An 18,405-nucleotide genomic window follows, 5' to 3' on the forward strand; every position below is an offset into this window, starting at 1 on the left:
CTACCAGTCATGTGTAAAGAAGGCCCACGGAGTGCCATTGGGAGAACTTCACCATATTCGGCAACTTCAGTAAATTATCTTAAAATGGTAAAGTATTTGAAAGAACTTATACTGCTATTGTGAATACTTTAGCTGTCGTTATAGGCATTACTGAATCCAATAGCAAGAAACAAATGAAGAACAGAAAATATAAGGATTATAGAGAATTTGGATTTATGAAGCTCAGTGAAGAACAGCTACAGTGTGTTGTGAGCTTACAGATTTCATCCAGCAAGGCAATGAAACCTGCAAAACCTAAGCAACCTCACAACAAGGCATCCGGAATGAAAAGATAAAACAAAGGATAGCTTTGAATAAGATAAAGAACAATACAGTAATCACAAAATTCAAATACCATGTTTCATCAGTTCCAGAAAAGACCCTGAAATATCCTCCTTAGCACCATCTTCGGTTGATATAAGTAAGAAATTCCATTGACTAATTTACAGCACATAAAGAGGCCATCTGACCCATTAATTCTCTGCATACTCTCCTCAGAGCATTCATAAGAACTAGGAGCAGGAGTAGGCCATCTAGCCCTTCGAGCCTGCTGCGCCATTCAATGAGATCATGGCTGATCCTTTGTGGACTCAGCTCCACTTTCCCGCCTGAACACCATAACCCTTTGTTCCTTTATTCTTCAAAAACTATCTATCTTTATCTTGAAAACATTCAATGAAGGAGCCTCAACTGCTTCACTGGACAGGGAATTCCATAGATTCACAACCCTTTGGGTGTAGACGTTCCTCCTGAGCACAGTCCTAAATCTACTTCCCCTTATTTTGTGGCTACGCCCCCTAGTTCTGCTTTTATCCGCCAGTGGAAACAACCTCCCCACATCTATCCTATCTATTCCCTTCATTTTTTTTTTTGTTTCTATTAGATCCCCCCCCCGCATCCTTCTAAATTCCAACAAGTATAGTCCCAGTCTACTCAACCTCTACTCTTAATCCAACCCCCTCAACTCTGGGATTAACCTAGTGTATCTCCTCTGCACACCCTCCAGTGCCAGTACATCCTTTCACCGGTAAGGAGACCAAAACTGAACACAATACTCCAGGTGTGGCCTCACTAACACCTTATACAGTTGTAGCATAACCTCCCTAGTCTTAAACTCCATCCCTCTAACAAAATGAAGGACAAAACTCCTTTTTAATCACCTGTAAACCAACTTTTTGCGACTAATGCACTAGCATACCCAGGTCCCTCTGCACAGCAGCATGTTTTCATATTTTTTCATTTAGATAATCCCTTTTGTTGTTATTCCTACCAAAATGGATAACCTCACATTTGGTCAACATTGTATTCCATCTGCCAGACCCTAGCCCATTCACTTAAACTTTCCAAATCCCTCTGCAGACTTCCAGTATCCTCTGCACTTTTTGCTTTACCACTCATCTTCGTGTCGTCTGCAAACTTGGACACATTGCACTTGGTCCCCAACTCCAAATCATCAATATAAATAGTGAACAATTGTGGGCCCAACACTGATCCCTGAGGGACACCACTAGCTACTGATTGCCAACCAGAGAAACACCCATTAATCCCCACTCTTTGCTTTCTATGAATTAACCAATCCTCTATCCATGCTACTACTTTACCCTTAACGCCATGCATCTTTATCTTATGCAGCAACCTTTTGTGTGGGACCTTGCCAAAAGCTTTCTGGAAATCTAGATATACCACTTTCATTGGCTCCCTGTTATCTACCGCACTGGTAATGTCCTCAAAAAATTCCACTAAACTAGTTAGGCACGACCTGCCCTTTATGAACCCATGCTGCATCTGTCCAATCGGACAATTTCCATCCAGGTGCCTCGCTATTTCTTCCTTGATGATAGATTCCAGCCTCTTCCCTACTACCGAAGTTAAGCTAACTGGCCTATAATTACCTGTTTTCTGCCTACCTCCTTTTTTAAACAGTGGTTTCACGTTTGCTATTTTCCAATCCGCTGGGACCACCCAGAGTCTATCGAATTTTGGTAAGTTATCACGAAGGTATTTGCAATTTCCATGGCCATCTCTTTTAAGTACCCTGGGATGCATTCCATCAGGGCCAGGAAACTTGTCTACTTTTAGCCCTATTAGCTTGCCCAGCACTACCTCCTTAGTGATAACAATCGTCTCAGGGTCCTCACCTGTCATAGCCTCATTTCCATCAGTCACTGGCATGTTATTTGTGTCTTCCACTGTGAAGACCGACCCAAAAAACTTGTTCATTTCCTCATTTCCCATTATTAAATCTCCCTTTTCACCCTCTAAATGACCAATATTTACCTTAGCCACTCTTTTTTGTTTTATATATTTGTAGAAACTTTTACTATCTGTTTTTATATTCTGAGCAAGTTTACTCTCATAATCTATCTTATTCTTTATAGCTTTTTTAGTAGCTTTCTGTTGCCCCCAAAATATTTCTCAATCCTCTAGTCTCCCACTAATCTTTGCCACTTTGTATGCTTCTCCCTTCCATTTGATACTCTCCCTTATTTCCTTAGATGTCCATGTACGATTTTCCCTCTTTCTACCGTCCTTCCGTTTTGTTGGTATAAACTTTTGCTGAGCACTGTGAAAAATCGCTTGGAAGGTTCTCCACTGTTCCTCAACTGTTTCACCATTAAAGTCTTTGCTCCCAGTCTACCTTAGCCAGCTCTTCTCTCATCCCATTGTAATCTCCTTTGTTTAAGCACAGAACATTACTGTTTGATTTTACCTTCTCACCCTCCATCTGTATTTTAACTTCCCTCATATTGGGGGATCCTTCCGAGAGGATCCCTAACTATGAGATCATTAATCAATCCTGTCTCGTTCCTCGACTATCTAGCGGAACGTTAGGGGGAAAATAGATAGCCAGCAGCAGCAGCCCAGGAGAGGGGGGGGGGGGGGGGGGGTAAATTGTTTGTGTTCTAGATGGGGTTAAGGGGTGGGGGGAGCATTATTTCATGTTATTTGGTTAGTTTACTATATTATTTAAACAATGTTATATATCAGTTATCATGTTACCGTTTTTGTTGATTTGTAAAGGGGAAAAATTGTGTTTGAAAACTTTAATAAAATATATATATTTTTTTTAAATCCTGTCTCATTACACAGGACCAGATCTAGGATCGCTTGTTCCCTCGTAGGTTCCATTTCATTCCACTCTCCCACAGATCCCCGTAACCCTGCAGGTTAATATGTTGTAAATGGCCATCCATTTTCATTTCAAAATCATTGATTGTTTCCCCTTCCACCACTCGCGTGGTCAGCACGTTCTAGGTCATTATCACTTGCATAAAAAAAGTTCTTCCTCAGTAACCCTGACCCCACCACCGCATCCTGTACTCAAAACCTCAAATCTTTGACCCCATAGTCCTTGTACTGTCAGCTAATGGGTACAGTCTGTCCTTGTCTACCTTATTGAAACCCGTCTTAATCTGTCATATCTCCCCTTTGTCTCTTGTGCTCCAAAGAGAATAACCCCAGTTTCTCCCACCTAACCTTGTAACTAGCGTCACCCATCCCTGGAACCATTCTGATATTCTCTTAAGCACCCCCTCCAGGGCCCTGATGCCCTTCTGAAATTATGCTGAACAGAACTAGATACAATACTCCAGTTGGGGCCTAGCCAGAGATTTATAAACATTTTGAATAACTTCTCTTTTGTATTCAGTGCCTCTATTTATGAAACACAAGATCCCATATGCTTTGCCAAACACTGTCATTATGTCCTGCCAACTTCAAAGGTTGATGAGTGGGGTGATGATGTCGTTCTAATGTCATGGAACTGAAGCTCTGGGCACATGGGTTCAAATCCCACCATACCAGCTGGTGAAATTAAAATTCTATTAAGAAATAAGATTATTAAAGTATGGAATTGAAAACTAGTCTCAATATTGGCAACCTTGAAACTATCTTTGGTTGTTGTAAAGACCCATCTGGTTCACTGTCCTTTAGGAGAAGAAAATCTGCTGTCTTTACCTGGTCTTGCACTCATGTGACTCCAGACCTACAGCAACGTAGTTGACTCTTGATTGCCTCCTGAGATGACCTAGCAAGCCCTCTCAGTTCAAGGGCAATTGGAGATGGGCAACAAATGCTGTCCTTTCCAACAATGCCCAAATCCCATCAAAGAATTTTTAAAAATGCATCCCCAGGTGCCTCTATTCCTGCGCACTCTTTAGAACTGTTTCAGTAAGTATATATGGCCTCTCCACGTCCCTTCTGCCAAAATACATCATCTTGTACATCTATTAAATTTCAGCTGCCACTTTCCTGTCCATTCTGCTAGTCCTGTCATCTTGCCAGCAATTCATATCATCCTTACCATCAGTCCTTGTATATTGGGGGAAGAAACTGCTTCCAGTTGCTTTAGAAATCTGCAAAGTGATGACCAGTGAAAATGCAGCATAAAATTGGAAGGCTGATGCCACTTTCTAATATCAAAGTTCATAGAAAAATCAAAGAGCTTCAAGAATGATGAAATGAGGAGGGCGACACGTGGCGCAGTGGTTAGCACTGGAACTACGGCGCCCAGGACCCGGGCTCGAATCCTGGCCCTGGGTCACTGTCCATGTGGAGTTTGCTCATTCTCCCCATGTCTGTGTGGGTTTCACCCCCACAACCCAAAGATGTGCAGGCTAGGTGGATTGGCCACGCTAAATTGCTCCTTAATTGGGAAAAAAAATAACTGTGTACTCTAAACTTATATTAAAAAATAATTAAACAAGAATGATGAAATGAGATTTGACAGGCTTTGTAAATGTGAGCAGTTTGCAACTCGGCTTGATGTGACACCTGACATTGATAGTGCAGCATTGTTATTTGCTTACATTCACTGGTTAGAGGGAATTTTAGGTGATATTCGTTCTGCTAGGTATTACCAGAAGGAACAACGGATAAGGACATTTTCAAATTACTTGATAATTTCATGGCATCAGGATTGCTTAAGTGAAATAACTGTTTTGCTGTTGGCTTGAAGAACACTGCTACTTTGACAGGCTGTATGGTGTTGTTGCAAGAATAATCCCAGTGGTAATCGTTACACATTGTATGTTACTCCACCAAGTCCTTACTTCAAAAAGAATGAAACCTAAAATACATGCCGTGTTAAATGAAGCTGTGACAGTTGTGAATTTAGTGAAATCCAGACCTGTGAACTCAACTGTTTGCAACGGTGTAGACAGAAATGAGAGCAGGACATGAACAATTATTGTCTCACACTGAAGGATTTTTGTAATCTTTGGCAATCTTTTTGATCTTCATAAAGAACTACTGGATTTTCTTTCTGTGAACAATCCTTGTATTTGCTGAAAGCTTCTTGGATCAGTTAAGGGCAACTAAACTTACTTCTGCTGATTCTTGTAATCTGCAAGTATGCTGAATCTGTAAATAAAAGGAGACAAAGTAACCATAGTCAAAGCGAGTGACAAGATTGTAACATTTAGGAAGAAAATCGAGGTTTGGAAAATGAGTGAGCAATGAAGTTTCAGATATGTTCCAGCAATTGACTGTTTCTGGAAACAAACACGGTGACCATTTAATGTGGAAAAACAAATCATTACTCACATTGCAACATTGGCAGAGTGCTTTAGAGTTTATTTTGAAATTGTTAAAACAATAGTACTATTGGCTTCAGCATCCATTTTCAACTTTTGCCATAATCATCTTGCCACCAAAGTGCAAAAACAAGAGGAACGGGCGGAACTGTCCTGTGACCGCTCACTAAAATATTGAGAACAAAAGTGAATAAATGGAGCAAAATCCTTCCCAGTTTGGCCATCTGTTGCTGCAGAGTACCCAGAATTGATAAAAGATGCAATGCAACTTTTGCTATCTTTTGCAGCAAACTACTTTTTCTGCTATAGCACCAATGAAGACAAAGAATAGACCATATTTGGAGATAGAGAAAGATTTAAGAGTGGCATTGTCAAATACCACAACAGGGACAGATAGCCTCTGCAATCCGGTATATCCATCTCATGGATGCCTGTACATAAATAGCTATTTTCAGAAAAGCATCTTTGCATTCAGCACTTTCATACCATGGGTTTTAAAAATTCAGGGGTTAATTACTGATCCACTTGAAAAGGGATCCTTCAACCAAAAATGTTTTGAGAATCACTGATTTAGTGAAATATTGTGACAGAAAACCAACAAAAGAAACCTTACCTTCTGTAAAACACTTTGCAGATATCAAGTGATTGGTAGCAAAAGAAACATTAATTCTGTTGTTAATTTAAAAAATTGACACCTCCTTTTCATTATTACAAGAACAGACTATTAATGTTATGTTTAGTTGCTGTACTTCTAGATTATGAATATTGATATTAAGATGAGTAATAGTATTGACTGCCGTTGCATAAACATTTTATAAAACATATTTTATCTTTGGAAGAGTTTTTTAAGTAAACCTCAGCTTTTACGACTTCAACATTTGTAAATGCTTTTGTGATAATGGGTGTTGTGAATAAAAATAACACTGATTGTATGTTTGGAAATTGTACATCAAGCATGGATTAAATCTGATGGCAGGTTATATTGACACCTCAGCAGGATGCATTATAGCCATCCTATTTAGGTGCAACACAACTCTGCATCTGTATTAGTAAATTGGTAGAGGTCTCAGTACTTGTATTCTTCCCATCTGTTAGATGAATTGTGGCGAGGGGAGAGAAATTTCATCAAAACATTAAACAGTTAAGTTTAAACAATCATGATTTATCATAGATTATCATAGAATTTACAGTGCAGAAGGAGGCCATTCGGCCCATCGTGTCTGCACCGGCTCTTGGAAAGAGCACCCTACCCAAGGTCAACACCGCCACCCTATCCCCATAACCCAGTAACCCCACTCAACCAACACTAAGGGCAATTTTGGACACTAAGGGCAATTTATCACGGCCAATCCACCTAACCTGCACATCTTTGGACTGTGGGAGGAAACCGGAGCACCCGGAGGAAACCCACGCACACACTGGGAGGATGTGCAGACTCCGCACAGACAGTGACCCAAGCCGGAATCGAACCTGGGACCCTGGAGCTGTGAAGCAATTGTGCTATCCACAAGGCTACCGTGCTGCCCCGGTACTTTACTGCCTTTAGTATAGAATGCTAACTTGGTGAGAACACTTTATTGACATTTACATATCTCAATTGCTCAGGTTTCAGAAGTAAAAGATGCTCCTACTGTACATGTGACGCTGAGAGAATTGTGGTGTGAGATTTGAAACATTTCAATTTTTGAGTTCTTAATTTACCACTGGTTTATTTCTTCCAGCCATTCTGTAGTTTGATCCAAATTCATGGGCACAACAGAGCCCGCCAGAGAGATAAACTAGGCCACAGTCTGGAGGAATTTGCCACTCTCCAGGACGAGGTATTTTCTATGAAATGTGAAATTTAGAAGGAAAGAACTTGTATTTCTATGACATCATTCACAACCTCAGGACATTCCAAATAAATCAGAACCAATGAAGATCTTTTTAAAGTGTAATGTCATTATGTAGGGAAGTGTGACAACCAATATCACACATAGCAAATTGACCAGATAATCTGTTTTGGTGGTGTTAGAATGAGAGGTAAGGAGGTATCGGGACACCAGGAGAACTTCCCAGCTTTTCTTCAAAGTAGTGCTAAGGATCCATATATGTTCACCGACGGTGACAAATGGAGCCTTGGTTTAGCATCTCACCTGAAAGTAGAGGGCTAAGCAAGGTCACATGCTCGTGTTAGGGTAAATAACAGATCAATGAAATTCTTCATCTTGACCATAAATTATTTTGTTACAATCCCCATTGTGGAACTGTAAACCAGGATAACAATATTTATTAAATTACCCCCGAAGAAGAAATTACCAGAAATGTTAGCTTTTTTAAACCACATTCTTTTCACTATTCTGTTGCTAGTTTTAAACCATTCTTGTCATAAGGACTAATCAAATAGTAATTTTTCATATAAACCATGAATTATTTTCTGTTGTCTTCAGATAAATGCAAATCTTGGAAAAATAAATGGTTGAGACTGAGGGGTAAATTCTATAATTCCAGTAAGAATCTACATTAAAAGGAGTGCAGGGCCGGTACTATAACTACAGTGTTATATAGCTCCCTGCTGGAAGTATAAAATCACTGAAGTACACTTATGTAACTAACATAATTACATCATGCTACAGTTATAGTACTTTTTGCCTTATGAATTCATCCTGAGTTGGATGTTAATTCTTGTGTTGGGAAGAAGTAGAGTGAAAGACAGAAATAAGCACAGACTGGACTTGGTAACTTAACTCTCAACAGTTGAAATCCAGAGACTGGACAGTGGAAGATAAAATTCTCTGGTTGCACAGCAAGTTGATGAGAAACAGTTTAAAAAGAAATGTTGATGAATGGACACTCAGTAACCTAATTATTTTTATAAAGTTGTAAAATAAATTTGACCTCCAGAGCCATGTTTACAGTTCATTCCTGTTAGGATTCCCAAAGCTACTGTCACAAGGAATTTGGGCACATTTTGATTTGACCCAAATGTTGACCTTGTCATATCAGTGATATAACAACATATGGGTCAGATCAAGGTCTTCAAAATCAGGGACAAGAAAAGCCCTTATTCAAAACAAAGCTTGTTCTGGTCTCCAGAATTCACAGTGGGAGCAAAGAGAGTAAGAATTCAAGATAACTGAAAGATTTGAAATTTTCCAAGAATAGGGCCTCAAAAGGATAAATGATACATGTTTTATGCATGTATAAATTGTATTCACTCAGTCATTTTGAGTTAAATGACATCCTAATATTTACGTCGTGTGGTGATTGTGAAAAAAACTGTCCCAGGGATATCCCAGTTGTCCAGCAATCTCTAACAAATGTGATAATTAGAGCCTACAGCACATACCTTTTAGACACCACCATCAAACAGACAATAGATTATATTGTTTTGAGTGCAATGATTGTGATAACAATCTTCTCACGCAGGAACATTGAGAATGTAGAAAGCTAAAAGGGAAAAATAATAGCCACAGAAAAGGCGGGGTGGAAAGACTTCAAACAAAATCGTAACTTACTTTTCAAATAACCATTGACTAGATTATAAAATTAAGGTTTTATGATTGTTTTTTGGGGGGAGTAAACCGATGAATTTGAATGATTTCAAGTTTTAATGTTTCAAACCGCAATACTGTTTCACATGCTGCTCTATGTAAGGGACAATAAATCAGCAAAAGTGCTGAATTGTAACATAATACTGTGAACTCCTGCTTGCAGGCTGAGAAGGTGGATGCAGCACTCCATAGCATGTTATTGAAGCAGGAACCACAGAGGCAGCATCTAGCATGCTTAGGCACTTGGGTCCTCTACCATAACCTTCGGATCATGATCCAATACTTGTTGAGTGGCTTTGAATTGGAACTCTACAGCATGCATGAATACTACTATGTCTACTGGTATGAAAACTTAACTGTAGTAGCAGGATTCAAATTGTACTGTCTAAGCTGCCATTGTGTATTTATCTGAGTTTATGGAAAATTGCTCAAAACCATGATTTAAATGTTGAACCGCTATGAGTTTGTCATTATGTATTGTTATGAATAGTCTAAACCAGTAAAACATTTTGAATAGCCATATTAAAGAAACAGAGCATGTTTTGCTCCATTAGTCTTATAACTGGGTTTTGCAATTTTTTTAAAAAGTAAACATTTATACATTTTAATACAATTGTATTGCAATCGCTGAATAATGTAATTCTGAAACAATTTCTGCACATATGACTATTGAGATGGTAGAAAGTAGAGTAGAAGAGGAAAGATATAGAATTATATAAGGGTTAGAGCACTGAAGGATAGGCCATTCAGCCTATCATGTACATGATGGCTCTCTACAGGAGCATCTCACCTAGTCCCTCTCCTTCTCGTTTTCCCCATAGCCCTCCAAATCCTTTCTCTTCGGATAATTATCCAATTCTCTTTTGAAAGTGGCAATTGAATCTACCACCTCCACACTTTCAGGCAGTGCATTCCCAATCCTAACCACTCGCTGCCGTAATTAAGTTTTTCCCCATGTTGCCGAAGATTCTTTTGCCATTCACCTTAAATTGGGGTCCCCTAGTTCTTGACCCATCTGTCAATGGGAACACTATCTCCTTATCTACTCTGTCCTGACCTCTCATTATTTTTAACACCACAATCAAATCTGTTCGCAACTTTCTCTAAGGAGAACACCCACAGCTTCTCCAGTCAATCCACATAAATGCAGTTCTTCACCCCTGGACCATTTGGGTAAATCTTTTCTGCACCTTCTCTGATGCCTTCACATCCTAAAAGTGCGGTGTCCAGAATTTGACACAACTCCATTAAGACCAAAACAATGTTTTTATAAAGGTTCATTATAACCTCTGCTTTTGTATTCAATTCTTCTATTAATAAAGTCCAGGATCCTGTATGCCTTATTAGCCACTTCTCAAGCTGCCCTGCTACTTTCAATGATTTGTGCACTATTACTCCCAATCCCTTAATTTCTGCACCTCCTTTGTAATTGTATCTTCTATTTTATATTGCCTCTCTGATCCTTCCTACCAAAATGTATCACTTTGTGCTTCTCTCTATTACATTTTATGTGCCCATACCACCAGATTGTTTTTGTCCTCTTAAAGTATATCTCATAGTTCACAGTACTTCCAGGTTTTGGGTCATCTGCATATTTTGAAATGATGCTCCCTGCACATACATAGATCAAAAAAGCTGTGGCCCTAATACTGACCCCTCAATAACTTTCCTCCTGTCCAAAAAAGAACTGTTCAACACTACTGTTTCCTGTCACTTGACAAAATTCATACACCCAAGCTGCCAGTGTTCCTTTTGTTTTCTAGGTTTCAATTTTGCTGACAAGCCTATTATGTGACACTTCATCAAATGAGTTTTGGAAATTCACATATACCACATCAACTGCAGTGCCCTCATCAACTCTGTGTTACCTCACCAAAAGACTCATTCAATTTAGTTATACAAGATTTATCCCGATAACATCCACGCTGGCTTTCTTTAGTTAATCCACTTTTGTCCAATGTACTGTTAATTTTGTCCCAGATTATAGTTTCTAAAAGTTTTTCACCACCGAGTTTAAATTGACTAGCCAGTAGTGGTTGGTCCTTTTCCTACATCCTTTGTTGAATCACGGTGTAATATTTGGAATTTTCCAGTCCTCTGGCACAACCCCCGTGTCTAAAGGGGATTACAAGGTTATGGCCAGTGCCTCTTCAACCTCCACCATTACTCCCTCAGTATCTCCAGGTGGATCTTATCTGTTCTGGTGACTTCTCAACTCACCAAGTTCTAACCAATACAGTATTCCAACTACCTCTTCTTTCACTATGACTATGGCAGCAACATCTTCCTTGGTAAAGACAAGTGCGAATAACTCTTTCAGTACCTCAGCCATGCCCTTTGGCTTCAATCCTCCTTTTGCCACTCCTTTATGATTTATGTGCCAATTGAAGATGTTTTGGATTTCCCTTTTATGTTAGCTGACAGCCCATTGTCATAGTCTCACTTTGCTTCTCTCCTTTCCTTTTCACTTCCTCCTCTGAATTTTCCATGTTAATCCGATTCACACTTCAGTCTGGCATCTTTCAGATATGTCCATTTTTTGCTTCATCTTTCCATCTCTTTTGTCATCCAGAGAGCTTTGGCTTTGTTTGTCCTGCCATCTCTCCCTCATGGGAATGTAACTCCCTCTTTGAAGGTAGCCCATTGTTCAATTACTGTTTTGTCTGTCAATCTGGGTCAGATCCATTCTCTTCCCATTGAAATTAGCTTTCCCTCATTAATTATTTTACATTGGTTTTCTCCTTCTCCATAGCTCACTTAAACTTATGACACCATGTTCACTGTTCCCTGAATGTTCCCCTACTGTTCCCCTACTGACATTTGATCCACTCATCTTATTCTACAGCCCTAGATACAGCTGTGCCTCCTTCCTTGTTGGACCACAAACATACTGATCTCGAAAATTCTCCTTAATGCATATCAGAAGTTCATTGTCCTCTCTGTTCTTTACACTCTTAATCTCCCCTGGCCTTAATCTCCCCTGGCCTGTATTAAGATAATTAAACTGTATTAGGATAATTAAAGCCCCGCATTTAACTACTGTAGAGATTTTATACTTCTCTCATTTTCCTTGAGATTTGCTCCTTTATCTTTTCCAATAGTTGGTGGCTCACAGGGCTAAATCGCTGGCTTTGAAAGCAGACCAAGGCAGGCCAGCAGCACGGTTCAGATCCCGTACCAGCCTCCCCGAACAGGCGGCGGAATGTGGCGACTAGGGGCTTTTCATAGTAACTTCATTTGAAGCCTACTTGTGACAATAAGCGATTTTTATTTCATTTCATTTTAGAATATACCTCTTTATATAGAATATACCAACTTTTACAGATGCACCATAGAAAGCATCCTATTTGGCTGCATCACAGCCTGGTATGGCAACTGCTCAGCCCAAGACCGCAAGAAACCACAGAGAGTCGTGAACACAGCCCAGTCCATCACACAAACCTGCCTCCCATCTATTGACTCCATCTACACCTCCCGCTGCCTGGAGAAAGCGGGCAGCATAATCAAAGACCCCTCCCACCCGGCTTACTCACTCTTCCAACTTCTTCCATCAGGCAGGAGATACAAAAGTCTGAGAACACGCACGAACAGACTCAAAAACAGCTTTTTCCCCACTGTCACCAGACTCCTAAACAACCTTCTTCTGGATTACACCCCTGTATGCTTCACCCGATGCCGGTGTTTATGTAGTTACATTGTGTACCTTGTGTTGCCCTAGTATGTATTTTCTTTTATTTCCTTTTCTTTTCATGTACTTAATGATCTGTTGAACTGCTCACAGAAAAATACTTTTCACTGTACCTCTGTACATGTGACAATAAACAAAATCCAATCCAATCCTCATAGTGTAATGTTTACCTCTATTGTTTCTTGACTTCAACCAAATAGATTCTGGGATGTCCTCTCTCCTTCCAATACTCTTGTATTCACCTTAATAAATACTGCCATTTCTCTTCATTTCTTTCCTTCCTTAACTTATCTGAATACCAATATTCAAGAGTATTTAGGACCCAGTCCTGCCATTTTTTTGAGACAGGTCTCCATTATCATCACAACATCATATTTCCACATGGCTATCTGCACCATTAATATTTATTTACCACACTCCATGCATTCACATGCATGGATAGTAAATCTAATCTCGACCTTATTGTATTCTCCAGTAATGTGACTATTTTCATGCCAATAATTGCCTTTAATTTCAAACCTTTGGAATATTCAAAATTGGTATGTTCATTGCAATCTCCTCTACGATCATGCATGTGCAAGATAATATAATTCTCTCTTCATTTTATTATGTTTTATATGACAATAGACCAGTTCCGTGGAGTTTATTGTGAATAAATATCTGGGTTTTATAATGTATGGAGAATAATCTGCTGACTGACACATCATGGAGTCTGTCATAATTCATCTAAATAGCTGGTTATAAACTTTCAAATTGAGGAAAAATTAAAGATGCATATAAAAAAAATTAATTCCCCACAATTTCATCACAACCTTTCCACAATCCAAAGAGGCCTTTTCATTGATAAGAAAAAACTTTAAAATTTGAATTCATCAGTTTTAGCCAAAATTCACTCCAGTGGTCTATACATGCTGTTTGTCGTGTGTTCTATTTTTCATTTTCTCATCTTATTTGATTGAGTGGAGTCAATTAATTATACAGATCTGAAAAGCTAGTTTAAAAGTCAAGACTACTTAACTGATCTAGTACAATTTTTTGTATTTTTAAATCAATACTGTCAACTGTACTCGACTGACATATTCTGTGAAAATTACTTGTTGGTTTGCATAGTTCTTACAAGTACCTATGAGGGCGGCACAGTTGCTAGCACTGCTGCATCACAGTGCTAAGGAGCCGGGTTCAATTCTGGCCTTGATGACTGATCCTGTCTGTGTGAGTTCCCTCCGAGTGCTCTGGTTTCATCCCACAGTGCAAAGATGTGCAGGTTAGGTGGGGTTGCAGGGATTGGATGGGGGGTGGGTCGAGTGCTTTTTCAGAGGGTTGTGCAGACTGGATGGGACGAATGGCCTTCTGCAGTGTAGCAGTTCTATCTGGAAGGTGCTCCCATAGCCCATATGTGCTTTATCAATTAAAATTACATGTCTGCTCTACAGGTACCTTTCAGAATTTCTGTATGCTTGGCTGATATCAACATTGAGCCGTGCTGACTCCTCTCAAATGGCAGAGGAACGGATTGTGGAGGAACAACAGAAAGGGCGCAGCAGCAAAAAGACAAAAAAGAAAAGGAAAGGTAGGTGCTACCAAAAAAAAACTCTGATCTGGATTTCGCAATAGTAATGATGGTAAGATTCTCCACATTCACTGTTATTACTCCACTGAAATTCACAGCAACTTCTGAAGTCTGCACATGCGCAGAAATCTGGAAACTGCGGACAGTAATTCTATGCCTCTCCAGAGGTTGTGCTGTTGAGGTATCCCTGGTCTACAATCAAAGGAAATCAACAGAATCAACTAGAAATTACGATCTTATACATTATTCTCACTCTAAAAACCATTAAATGATGTGAAACACAACTTTTAATGGTGTGCTAACTTCATAATGAACGCTAAGTATCTTTAGTGATCCCCGAAAAACTAATTTTATATTTGTGTAATATCAAATTCCTCCAGAATAACATTTCCACCTTTTTGAAAGTATGTTTTCTAAAAACTTATCTAAAAACTCCTATCTTAATCCAGTCACTATCATTTATTGCACGTCCTGAAATGAGTTGCTGAAAAAAAGAGACATTATTTGATCAAAGATTTTCTCACGGTGACCTTTTCTAAAGGTGATCATGGGCGGGATTCTCTGACCCCACGCCAGGTCGGAGAATCGCCGGGTGCTGGCGTGAATCCCGCCCCCGCTGTGTCCCGAAGTCTCCGCCACCAGAGATTCGGCGGGGGCGGGAATCGCGCCGGTCGGCGGGGGCGGGAATTGCGCTGGTCGGCAGGCCCACCCCCGCCGATTCTCCGGCCCGCGATGGGCCGAAGTCCCGCTGCTGGAATGTCTGTCCTGCCAGCGTGGATTAAACCACCTTTTGAACGGCGGGCCAAGGCAGCGCGGGCAGGCTCCGGGGTCCTCGGGGGGGGGGGGGGGCGCGGGGGCGACCTCGCCCCGGGGGGTGCCCCCATGGTGGCCTGGCCTGTGATCGGGGCCCACCGATCCGTGGGCGGGCCTGTGCTGCGGGGGCACTCTTTTTCTTCTGCCTTCGCCATGGTCATCGCTATGGCAGAGGCGCGGGGATGACGTCAGCAGCCGCTGACACTCCCGCGCATGCGTCGCCCGGCGAAGGTCTTTCGGCCCCGGCTGGCGTGACGCCAAAGGCCTTTCCCGCCAGCAGATGGAGCGCAAACAACTCCGGCGCGGGCTTAGCCCCTCAAGGTGAGGGCTTGGCCCTTAATCCGTACCTTTGGGGCGGCCCGACGCCGGAGTGGTTCCCGCCACTCCATTACGCCGGAACCCCCCACCCCGCCGGGTAGGGGAGAATCCCACCCAATGAAACCATTGTCAATTGTCATAAAAACCTATCTGGCTCGGTAATGTCCTTTAGGGAAGGAAATCTGTCATCCTTACCTGATCTAGCCTACATGTAACCCCAGATCCACAGCAATGTGGGTGACTCTTAAATGCCCTCCGGGATGGGCAATAACCACTGGCCCAGCCAGCGAAGCCCACATACCATAAACAGATTTTTAAAAATTTTGTTGCACTCGTCAGGATAATCACAAGAATACAACTCCAAGTGAAGCAACAGATTTATACTGTATGAGAAGAGAATGCTCATTGGTTGGCAAGTGGACGCTGATTGGTAGAGGTGTTGCTATGGAGAATTCACCATTTGACAGTTACCTACCAACCATTGTTTTAAATTTAAACCAGGCAGCTTGACGGTGATTGGTCATGGCATTGCCCTGAGAATTGAACCAATAAATGGCTGTCACTTATTTGTTTAGCTGAAACTTTGCGTATGTTGGAAGCTACATTTATTAATACAAAGGGCTCTGTACTTTGCAGACAGAAATAACATACACAAATAACGTACACAATTGCATAATTGTATACAACCACAATTTGTAACCTCATGATCCAGAATATCCCCTGCTCTGTCGTTAACATGAAGCTGGGGGATCAACCTTCGTTCAATGAAGAGTGAAGGAGGACATGCCATGAACAGCAGTAGGCATACCTAAAACAAATCGGGTGTCAACCTAGAAAAGCTACAACACAGGACTACTTGCATGCTAAACAGCAGTAACACCGTGCAATAGACAAATTAAGAGATCTCACAGCCAATGGATAAGATATAAGCTCTGCAGTCCTGGCACATCCAATTGTGGATGAAGGTGAACAATTGAACATCTAACTGGAGGAGAAGGCTCCACAAATATATCCATCCTCAATGATGAGGGAGCACAGCACATCAGTGCAAAAGATAAGGCTGAAGCATTTGCAGTCATCTTCAGCCTGACATGCCAACTGGATGATCCATCTCAGCCTCCTCCTTAGGTGCCCAGCATCACACATGTCAGTCTTCAGCCAATTTGATTCACTCCACGTAATAGCAAGAAACGGCTGAGGGCACTGAATACTGCAAAGGCTAGTTGAGCTGCTCCAAACAGCTACAACACTGGCATTTACCCAGCAATGTGGAAAATTGCCAGGTATGTCCTGGCCATAAGAAGTAGGACAAATCCAACGCAACAGTACCCCACCAGCCTACTCCCGATCATCAGCAAAGTGATGGAAAATATCATCAACAGTGCTCTCAAGCAGCAGATACTGTGTAATAACAAGTTTGTTAATGCTCAGTTTGATTCCCACCAGGGCCACTCTGCTCCTGACCTAAAAGTCATGGACAAAAGAGCTGAATTCAAGAGGTGAGTGATTGCCCTTGACATCAAGGAATTTGACTGAGTGTGACATCAAGAAACTCTAGCAAAACTAAAGTCGATGGAATCAGAGGGAAAACGTTCCACTGAGACATAGCTAGCACAAAGAAAAATAAGTTGTGCTTGTTGAAGGTTAATCATCTCAGTTTTGGGACATCGCTGCAGGAGTTCCTTCAGGCTAGTGTTCTCGGCTAAACCATTTTCAGCTGTTTTATCAATGACCTTCCTTCCATCATACGGTCAGAAACGGGATGTTCATAGATGGTTTAACAATGTTCAGCGCCATTCATTAATCCTATGAAGCAGTCCATGTCTATATGCAGCAAGACCTGAACAGCATTCAAGCTTGAGCTGATAGGTGGCAAGCAACATTCACGTTAGGCAATGACCATATCTGACAAAAGAGAATCTAACCATCTCCCCATGACTTTCACTGGCATTACCCATCACCATCCCTGAATCTCCCACTATCAATATCGTGGGGTTTGTCATTAACCAGTAACTGAAATGGACCAGCCATATAAATACTGTGGCAACAAGAGCAGGCCAGAGGCCAGGAATTCTCCAGAGAGCAGCTAACCTCCTGACTCCTCAAAGCCTGACCACCATTTACAAGGCACAAGTCAGGAGTGCTACGGAATGCTCTCCACTTGCCTGGATGAGTGCAGCTCCAACAACACAAGATGGAGGCGCTCAACACCATTCAGGAAAAAACAACCTGCCTAGTTCGCACCATATCCATCAGCATCCACTCCGTCCATCACTGATGCACAGTCGCAACAGTGTGTACTATCCACAGGATGCACCTCAGCAACTCACCAAGACTCCTTCGATGGAACCTTCCAAACCCATGACCTCCAGCAGCTAGAAGGACATGAGCAACTGATGTATAGGAACTCCACCACCTGCGTGTTTCCTCCAAGCCACACACCATCCTGACTTGGAAATATATCACCATTCCTTCACTGTCATTGGGTCAAAATCATGGAATTCCTTCCCTTACAGCATTGTGGATGTTCCCACAGCACATGGTCTACAACGGTTCAAGAAGGCAGCACACCACTTCATCAAGGACAATTAGAGATGGACAATAAATACTAGCCACCATCAATGCTCACATCCCATGAAAGAATGTAAAAGTAAACACAGAAACCGATGCTATTTCAGGATGTAATTTTTAACGGTATTTGCAGAAACATGTTAAAATGAACTCTAAAGCCGAAACAATTATTTCAGTTTTAAGGCTTTTTAATGTGCTACAGAATTGAATCATTTTTCTAACTTTGGGAAAACCTTTCTCCAACAGTTCGACCTCTGAGCAAAGAAATTACCTTGAGCCAAGCTTATCATAATATGTGTGCTGGAATGTATAAGGTGAGGATATTTCTACTTTTAAAAT

General features: G+C 41.1%; 1 protein-coding gene across 1 annotated transcript in view; it reads left to right on the forward strand.

The window, feature by feature from the left end:
- The window catches only part of naa35 (N-alpha-acetyltransferase 35, NatC auxiliary subunit), a 110,504-nt gene that overhangs the window by 51,563 nt on the left and 40,536 nt on the right, over positions 1–18,405 (forward strand). The window contains exons 16-19 of the mRNA XM_072516704.1: positions 7,295–7,393; positions 9,270–9,448; positions 14,228–14,364; positions 18,313–18,380. Coding sequence (XP_072372805.1) covers positions 7,295–7,393; positions 9,270–9,448; positions 14,228–14,364; positions 18,313–18,380 — 483 coding nt within the window. The remainder of the gene's footprint in view (positions 1–7,294; positions 7,394–9,269; positions 9,449–14,227; positions 14,365–18,312; positions 18,381–18,405) is intronic.

This window comes from Scyliorhinus torazame, chromosome 9, assembly GCF_047496885.1.
Source record: "Scyliorhinus torazame isolate Kashiwa2021f chromosome 9, sScyTor2.1, whole genome shotgun sequence".
Classification (NCBI taxonomy): Eukaryota; Metazoa; Chordata; class Chondrichthyes; order Carcharhiniformes; family Scyliorhinidae; genus Scyliorhinus; species Scyliorhinus torazame.